At 40.9% G+C, this 9,910-nt stretch overlaps 1 protein-coding gene and 1 long non-coding RNA gene across 2 annotated transcripts in view; both read left to right on the top strand.

The window, feature by feature from the left end:
- Positions 1-9,910, top strand: part of LOC136998116 (uncharacterized) — an 84,701-nt gene that overhangs the window by 50,890 nt on the left and 23,901 nt on the right. The gene's annotated exons all lie outside the window — the stretch shown is intronic.
- Positions 675-4,120, top strand: Crz (Corazonin). Its single transcript, XM_012359878.2, has 3 exons — positions 675-834; positions 3,510-3,722; positions 3,913-4,120. The coding sequence occupies exons 2-3, from the start codon at positions 3,510-3,512 to the stop codon at positions 4,021-4,023; spliced, it is 324 nt and encodes a 107-aa protein (XP_012215301.1). The 5' UTR covers positions 675-834; the 3' UTR covers positions 4,024-4,120.

Here is a 9,910-nt window from a genome sequence, read left to right as displayed (position 1 = left end):
GATTAAACATAAGTTTTAAATATTTTAGAGATACTGAATATTTTTTAGCTGAAATTTTTACTCATTTTAACAACAAATTAACTGAGTTATTTTGTATAATCGATATAGAATCAATTTTTTCAAGAAACAAATAAAATAAACCTAAATTTTAGATATTTTAGATATACTAAATTTTTTTTAAAATTTTACTCATTTTTAACGACAAGTTAATTGATTATTTTCTATAGCCGAAAGTATAAAAGTTACAAAATAATAATAATAATAATAAAATAGATTAAATTTTGAAAATTATAGGAATATTGCATTTTTAATTGCAATTTTTCTAATTTTAGTAACAAATTAACTCAGTTATTTCTACTGAGAGTTGTTTTTTCAATTTACATCGTTCCGCAAACAAAAAGTGTATAATGTTAGCTTTATCTTTTTTATTAATATACATATAAATTACAAATTTTACAAAATTGGAGTTTTAAGACACTTTGTATAAATTTTGGATCATGCAAATTTGCCGTGTAATTTCTCGCGAGTCATAACACTATGTAATTACCTAATCACTCTAAAAGTTGTAACGTTGTAGGGTGCCGTGTTTGATGAAAGTGCAAAGTTAGACCAATTTCCGCACAATGTCAACTAATATTAATTACTAATAATGAACGGTCTTATTGTGTGCTGCCGTCTAAGAATATAATCGTCCGTCACTCGATATTGAACCACAGAACACACCTCTTACCTTAACGCGTATATAAAGCTTCTCCTCGGTCAAATCAGAGCACATTTTCGGCAGATTTTCTACAAGAGCGTACTGTTCCAGCGACGAGACGAAAGCTCATCCAGGTATTATCAATTACAATTATAAGAATTATTAATTAAAAATTTTAGTTTTTCATTTTTTATATTGAAAACTTTTTCGTTACAAATATTGATTTTACGAGAAAGATCTGACTTATCCACGACAGAACACGGCACTTACATGCTTTATCAACGATCGATGTAACAGTGTACTGTGAACGAAGGTGTAGAATTGTACAGGATAAAACGTGAAAGCGTAAGAATATATACAGAACTACAATGTGTAATAGAGATGGCGTGACGTTTACATTGTTGCCGCAATTTGATTAATTTTCCAATAATATGATTTCACGTAAAGTTACAAATATTAAACACATGTAAAGATATTTTTTATCTGTTAAACATAATTTTTTCTAAAGTAGAAAGAAAATTTTGATATCAAGACGATATTTTGGCGCAGCAAAATTTGTTTAAGATTGACAGAAAAGTAAGGTTCTGTTTTAAAAAGTCATTCTTATTTAATTTTTTTAGTGCATCGTATTTGAGATATTGTTTTTATAATAATAATATTTTTCATTTGCATTAAACAATCACTTTTCAGTGATTCAAAGAAAGGAGAAACTGTATCGCTCGTCATTGTTATATTACTTTCTAAATGAAGTCAGTTCTGCTCTGCAAACGCGATTTAACGAAAGAATTCAATTGCCGCTATCGCAAATTATAGATCCGCATATCGTGGGAAGACTGTCTGTAATCGTATACGGATAATAGAAGTATCAATGGAGAAAATGATACATAATGGACAGATAGACTTACGGGAAAAAACGTAGGAACGGAACAATCCAGTTATGAAGCTAATGGATTACGAAACGTACGACAAATTGCCCGTCAGCGTGAAATGGAAAATCCACGATACACCTTCGACGCGGTGTGCACGACGAAATAAATTGCTTCTCTAACAACTTTTTTTTTAATTTCGTTCCGTGAAACACGTATGTGCTTTTAATGCGCATTCGACAAAAAAACTCTCAGCGCTAAAAAAGCGCTAATTATTCCGCTATTGTAATCTTGTCAAACCAATTAATTCTCAATGTACATTAGAATTTCGTCGATATAAACAAATTTTATTTTAATAGCATCTCGACTTGGAACTAATAAATATCCGATGTCAAATTTTCTTATCTTAGGAAATAACCGCCGTTTTATGATGAGCAACAAGACAGTAACAGACGCTATCAATTACGAAAAACAAGTAACTCCGCGATTTATTTCTTATCTAATAATGAATCTTGCTTACTGATAACGAGAAAAATAATATAGGTATTTAAATTTGCATGTGGAAAGTAATTTATCGATAATCAACACCGTGCGTTTCTTCAAGTTGTTTTGATCCAAGTCTTTCTCTCCTCATTTTGCTACAAATTAAACATCGGTTAATATTACTGGTGAACGCGATGCATCCGCGTGTTTGCCGGCGTTCCTGCAGCGGGCTCGGATGGGAACGCTTCATCTCTATGCAACGGAGATGCTGGTCACGTCTCTTATCCGCTCGGACACTTAGTAGCACTTACGCTTATCTTAATGACCAGGGACGCTCGTAGCGTTAATGGTCCTCTTAAAATTAGCACGCGGAACAAAATCGGGCGCGCGCTGAAAATTTTCGAAAAATGTCGTCGCTTTATACACGCACCGGTAATGCAGCGTTGCTCTTTTTTTTTTAATAAATACCAAAGTTTAAACACTTCAGCATGCAGTTAGTAAAAGTTTATAAATTATTTTATTTTTTTTAGAAATAAACAATAATGGAAAGCAAAAATTAAATTTAAGGATATATTGTGTCTGCTAATTGTAAGTGAAAAGATATTTATGAACGTTTTATCGAACACTCATAAGTAATCTGAAAATACGTGAATGAGAAAAGAAAGAGAGAGAGAGTATTAACTGCGGTGTATAAAATACTCCAGATATCATTTCGCTGCAACGCTTGCATCACCGTCGTCGCCGGCGATTGGTCTATCAAAAATGATATCCCGATGAGAAAAAGCGCGCAGCGCGGTTGTAGCATAAACTCGTGATCGCGCAATTTTATATTGCACGGCTTCGTACGGATCGTTGCCTCGACAAGTCTACCGTGACAGTTAAGTGGCCTATTGTTTTTCCTTCTGCACTTGTAAACGAGCGAAGACTTCCTCTTCCTCCGTGCTGCGCGAGCGAAACGGTTCGATTACAATTGCATGAGATTCCGAAGTTCATGACGCCGCAAGCGGATTTCTGCGAAGCTGCCGATGTTAAAAAAATTGCAATTATCGCGATGTCGCTGTGCTTCGTCTCGAGCGCACGCTTGTCTTCGATAATAATGGATAGCCTATAATCCGGCCGAGCTACTCTAAAGCTACTCTCGACGAAATCCGTTCGGTAAAAGTGAAGGACTGTTTTAATAATATCCGTCGAATTATTCGAGCGTCACTCATGGCGAGTTACCGACGATTGCTTCGCGATAATTAACGTCTGAAAGTCATTAGTCGCCTTTGAAAGCTGCCAATAAGTTCCGACTCGTTTGTCCTTGCGCAATTATTTAACGGACTAATACGGCGAATGTTCGAAGAAGGAAGCTATATATTGATCGTCCTCCTTCTGTCTTTCATTTCTTTCATTTTCATTTCTGCATTTGCGAAGAAAACACTTTCGCCATGCATCGCCGCCGTATTTCCCTTTTGCAGATGGCCAATAAACCTATATTCGCCCTTTTCGTTCTATCGTTGGTTACAAGTACCGTGCTGTGCCAAACCTTCCAATATAGTCGCGGATGGACCAACGGCAAGCGATCCGAATTTCCGAACACGGCGGAAATCTCCAATCTGGGGAACGAACGTTTCACCAGCGGCGAATTCAAGACATTGAAGATGCTGTTGCACGGGAACGCCGACGAGCAAGTAAATTTTTTAAAGCAATATACACAATATATAGCTTGCATCCGCTAAAAAAAATGCGATGAATTTTGTATAAATCGTAAACGCTACACGAAATTAAATGTCTCAACGATGTTAAAGGCTTCCGCAAATGCTGCTTGCAAATTTTAACACGATGAGAACTTTGATAAATATATTAATATCTTCTTCGCAGCCGCTGTTGATCAGCAGTGATTTCATGGAAAAACTGAGAAAACTCGCTCAGAAGGTTAATTATATTCTTCAACTGCGCCAGGAAAAGGGACAGAATGACGATAATTACTGAACGGTCGTCACACATTGATTATGATTGTCGCAAGAAAGTACTCGACATGTAATTTAGGCATTTAATCAAAACAAAATAAACGAACATCGCTAAATTATGACAATTCATATCCTTTATAATACGAATGTGCCAAGAAAGCGCCACATCATATCCTTATTAATATCGCTATATTTTATCCACGCAATGTTCGATGCTCGTATCTCTGGAAATCGTCAACACCGAGAACACGATCGATAAATCGTGATATCGGAAGCGTTGGAATTAAATTCATACGGCTATCGTGCGCGTTTCTTCGGGTTTGTCGCTCTCACCCGGGCTCGGTCGTGACGGCTAATTAAGTTTCGCTCTCTTAATTGGACAGTCGGTCGATAGAATAGATCGCGGACGGTCGTTGGCGGATACTCGACACGCGGGGGATTTTGTCTGTCAACGGAAGATGGAGTGAAACCGTGCCGAATAGAGACACCCGCTGAGTCCGTGGATTATCCCTACGGACAACTTATCTCCCGCTGCAATACGGCGGGCTCATGCTCGAGCCCGAGTATCAGATGTTAGCGATAAGGATCGTTTGAGCGGAATAACAGATTAATTTTTGATTGAAGCTCGGAAGCGACGAACGATTCACGTTGGGGCGTTTCGCTCGGAAACGCCAGTTAAATATTTCGTCACGTTACGCTCCGTATTTCCTTACGAAACGCGAGGCGTTCGGAACGAACTGTACGGATAGCTCATCGCCATCTTTATAATTGGTGTGTTCAATTAAAGAGACCAGTGTCGGGCGTTGATACGACGATTTCCGAGGTGCTCGGTAGCACTCAAGATTATTGGTTGACGACGTCGGGCTCTAACGTAACTATTGCACACGGCTAATGCACTTAAACTTAGCTGTTAATCAGAAACCAATTACGGCGGGCGGGACGAAATGAGTTTAATCGCATTAAATATTAAAACGTCCTGACGATATCGTCGAGAGAGAAAGATAGAGAGAGAGAGAGAGAGCGTGCGCGCGCGTGTTCGTGCGTATACCCGGTGTCTCTGTCGAATACGACGTACAAGTCAGTCATCACGGGGTGGCACACACCCGCACGTGCCGCTCGGCTTCAGCCATTTTCTCGTCTTAATACCCACGGGAGTGGCCGATGAACAACCATTGTACCCCCCTCTTTTGTCCCTGCTAATACTTTGCATCGAATTTTGAAGATGCCAGATCGGATGAGTCTGATCTCCTAACGAAGAGCTTTCCATGACAACAACTTTGAGCTGTCGAGAATTGGACAGAATAAACTGTATCTTTCTGAGGACATCAATTAAGGGCAGTTTATAAAAAGTAAAAATGTTTAATATTCACCGCTCTACTGGTCTAATAAAATGTAAAATTATTGTGGCGATATAAATATGCGTCGCGAAATTATATATCTGTATACATGTTGCAGTAATATAAAGCCTGATGGTCGACAACTTTTGCAGTCTCATAAAATAAATAGCGACGATCGCGAAATATAACCTGTCGAGAAATAATGTAGAACTTGATGGAACCTCGTTGAATATATACGAGTCGTAACAAGAATGATGTACAGTCCTGTGTCCCTTGCAAATTTTAATATTCCAGATATAAATAATATCTATTTTGCATGGAAATAAAGCGAAGCTTGGTTCTAAAAGTAAAATAATATTACAGTAACCAGAAATTCTTCGCGGTTAGAATTAATTTTAATAAATAAGCCTTATCTTAACGTTGTCGAAGTATGTCGCAAATGTAGCAATTAATTCTGACTATAATAAGAAATTTTATGAAACTTAGAAAACGTAATTTGTTAATTGAAAAATCAGCAGCGCCGCTTTAACTATTTCAAAAATTATACGGACGATTGTCATTATTTAGTTCATTTCGACATAGGATCGAGAAAAGTATGCTTTTCAATTAACATTCATGTTTGTTTGTTAAAAAACTCAGCATTATCTAAATATAGCTTGAGTAATAAAAAAATCTACATGAGAAAGGTCCTAAATCGATAATACATTAACGAGGCCTATTATAATGCAATAAGAGATCAAAGTGTCATTCTTGTGGAATGTGTGACGATTCAAAGTTACGGAATCACATCACGAAAATTATATAATAGTTGTATCATTCTTCTCGAAAGTCCATTGAGGATTATTTCCGGAATTACGCCCGTCTGCGAAGTTTAACGCCGCTCTTTCCGCAGAGATACAAGCTGCGAAACGAATTCCTATTAGCAGCGGAGAAACAGAAACGTCGGCGCGGTGAAAAGCGGCCCGACGGCTCGCTCGGGTATAAATACATAAAATCGGGCAATCATCCTAAATGGGCGCCTCGCTACCGGATCAGGAACCCGGCTGTCGCCTTTTTCGAGCTGTCGTCTGTCGCCTGTCGTTTGTCGCGCGACAAGGGAGCGCAGCAGCAGTTCCCGCGCCACGTAGTTGAAAACGAAAAAGCGTGGAACGACGGAAAAGCGTTTGACAAGTACAATTTCCGTCTCGGGCACGTCACGCTCGCTCGCTGCTTTTATTACTTTCGCTCGTACCGCCGCCTCCACCCATTTCCCTCTGCGAGGAGACACGTTTAACGTTTAACGTTTACCGTATTGTCTCACAAGCGCCGAGCGGAGGCATTAATTTACTCTTAAGATAACGATAACATTTATTCCTTTATTATGAAATTATGTCTACGTGTTAAAAAGTACTTAAATATTTTTTTTTTTAATTAATATCGTGCTGTACTTTCTTCCCCGTTTTTCCGCTAAGCAGGCGACCTTCGTAAACACGGGCCTTATTTACTCCTAACGATTCGGTGTCGTCGATAATCTGGGAACGAATAGATGTGATCACAGTCTGTCTGGCGTCGTCTGTTGGAAAAAAAAGCGGTTTCGATTTTAACACGACTCGACTGTTCCCGCCGCCGCGAAACCGCAAACGATCGGAAATAGAGAAACTACTCCCGCAAGATAGTTGCGGGGGGACCCGTTTTACGGGCAGGAAATGAACGGTGCTTCGACACTGTGTTTTAGGAAACGCGCACGAGGCACTTAGCAGCCACGAAAATTGATCGGTCTCCCGCGTCCGATCAAAATACCACCCAACTAGGTGTTGTTGCGCCGTTCTCCGAAACAAAATCGGAGTACTTTCTCCGCCGGAAGATCGCCGGCAGTATTTTTTTCTTTCTCGAAACCACGCTTTTATTAAATAAGAATCTTTGTTTACGTACTTGTTTCATGTATTTTTTTCGATTTTTTTTTAGAAAATTTTTTAATGTTTTCTAATGTCAAATTCATTGAATATCGAGTAACGATTGAAATGAATGTTGTTGAAATTCTTTGGAATTATTCGAAAGTCCTATAATGTCGCTATCTCGCGCGCAATAATTCTGAAAAATATCTCGAAACACCGGATAGGCGCGTCGCGTTCGCGGATTTATTTTTCATCGAAACTATCAATTTCCATAAGCGCGACTCGTTGCTGCCGTCGCGGAAATTGAGCCGCCATTCGGCGATGCGGTGGCAAGGAAAAAGCGTGGCGCGCGCGCGCTCTCTCGCGCGGAGTGCAATCACAATAAATTTTCTACGCTCGTGTAAATATGGCAGCGCGCCGCTCATGATTTTATAAACGCGCTCCGCGTGTCATGCGTGTGTGCGCGTACACCCGTGCACACACAAACATGCAAACGCGTGCTTTATGTGTGGCAACGCGCGGATGTACCATACAATATAGTGCTCAGAAATGGCGATCAAACGGAACGACGTTATTAACACCGCTTCTATATTCTCTATGGACTCATTTTATACCGCTGTTCTCCGCCGAGTGAATCTCATTGAAAATTTTATTCGCGCGTATCGCGATTGTACACGAAGAGATCGACGTGTTATTAACGGGTCTCTCAAGACACAACGACGTTCCCACGTCGGGTTGTGCGGAAATCCAGGTAGCCCGACAAAGCGGATGATTTTACGTACTCCCAAGAAATTAATGAACGTAATGTAAACCTGGTCCCTAATTAACCGCGATGCATGAATAATTCCCTATGCGTTTCTCCGCATTCACCGCCAGCGGTATCGAAGTATCGCGAGCATCTCTGCGGAAGAGCGCGCGGGTGCTTCGAGAGGCGAAGGAGGCGCGACGCGGCGAGATAATTGTTAAACGTCGTATCAGGCCGGCTAAAGTGCGCGGAAGGAAGAAGCGCAGAGTAGTGGGGGGGAGGGGGGCACCTAATATTGGATTAGTTTTTAATTCGTGCCATCCCTCCGCTCGGCCAACCGCTCGGAGCAACGCCGCGCCGCGCGAGGGGTGGTGGCGTGTGCGTGCCGAGCGTGCATGAGCGTAGATTAATTTCCAGGGTGTGCATACGATCCGGTCGGAGAGGGCAATGGGCAGTAAAAGCGACATCAATAATTTGCATAATTCCGCGTCGATTTGCGCGTGACTCGCGAGATTACACGGTGATCGGCGCGCCGGCCGCTCAGGACTTACAATTTTCTCGAAAAGCCGGTATTATTTACACGTTCCATTCGTGACGACGCGGCTGAGTACACTTAGTTAGCCTAAAGAAATCCTAAACGATGAAGACGTTCGAGTCCCGCTGTCCCGCGAGAGTTAATTCGAGGCTTAGAGAAGTGTAGGTATATTTTTAGAACGGAGATTTCCCGAGAGGTGTGGAAATCGCTCCGGGCGCTTTTCCAACATAATTACACTGTCGTGCGTGAGAAAATCGCGCTTCACGCATCATTAGAGAATTGTCCGTGGCGCAAACGCATATTCATATTCATTTCCAAAGTGGATTTGCCAAGCCTTTGAACGATGTTTTTAATTTGCCTGATTTTTTTTTTTTTTTTTGACGTCCAGAGAGTCGCGGTCAACGACTCGTCGGGCAGCGTTTCGATTCTGGGAGCCGCTTCAAACGTCTTGATACTCGGGGATCTTCGTAATTGGTCACCGGCGCGGCATTGTACGTTAAAAACTAGAGATATACCGCAGGAAGGTCCTCATTCCGAGATTACAGGGCGCCGATGATGCGCCATTCGGTCGGTGTAGATTTTCGGTACCTGTCGAGAACGGTTCGCTCACACTCAGCTTTCTGTGTTAACCAGCGGAAACGTTTAAGATACTTCCGTATCAAGAATGCGCTCTTTTAGAAATATACACTTTATCTGTAGACTTAATCTGTGGCTCTTTCAAAAGTATGTACGATCTGTCTCCAGACAGAATAGCTAAGTCAGCAGTGAATTGGTCATCGCTGAGTAATTGAATTCAAATAATTCTGTGTATTTTATCGGCACATAAAGTGATAAAATTAGTTTTAATGTGTTGTTATTATTTCTTAAATTACGGTGTATTATTAAAATGAAAAACGGAGAACAAAAATTGGAGAAACTTAACAATGTTATCTCGGAGACATTTCCATTATTCACATTAATTCACATTAATCATCCGAAAATATTTCTCAAACTCATTCACTCTGACAAGACGTGAGTGTTGCGTATCGCGTGGATACCTCAGCGATTCACGGAGATGTGCCTGCGCGACGTATTCGGGACCTTTTCGTTCCTGTGGCGGCGCGGGTATTTGTCCCCAAATAATTGGGTGGGACGGCGCGCCGCATCTCCTCTGCAATTATAGGCAGTAAACGCAGCCACATCCGGTACAGGGAGCTCGCCTAGGTGAAGCGGGATAATTTCACGAGGAAAGACACCGATTAAGGCGATCGGAGAGAAAAAGGACCCGCGTCCTTTGATGAACGTTGTTAGGGGAAAGAGGTGTGAGAGAGAGAAAGAGAAAAAAAAAGAGAAAGAGAGAGAGAAAACGGAAAACTGACTGGTAGTTGTTTTGTATCGCGGATGTAAAGAATCAAAACGCCGCAATCGTGTGACAAGGT

This window comes from Linepithema humile, chromosome 2, assembly GCF_040581485.1.
Source record: "Linepithema humile isolate Giens D197 chromosome 2, Lhum_UNIL_v1.0, whole genome shotgun sequence".
NCBI lineage: Eukaryota > Metazoa > Arthropoda > Insecta > Hymenoptera > Formicidae > Linepithema > Linepithema humile.
The sequence above is the reverse complement of the archived record's forward strand: the minus strand, read 5'-3'. Positions and strand labels throughout refer to the sequence as shown.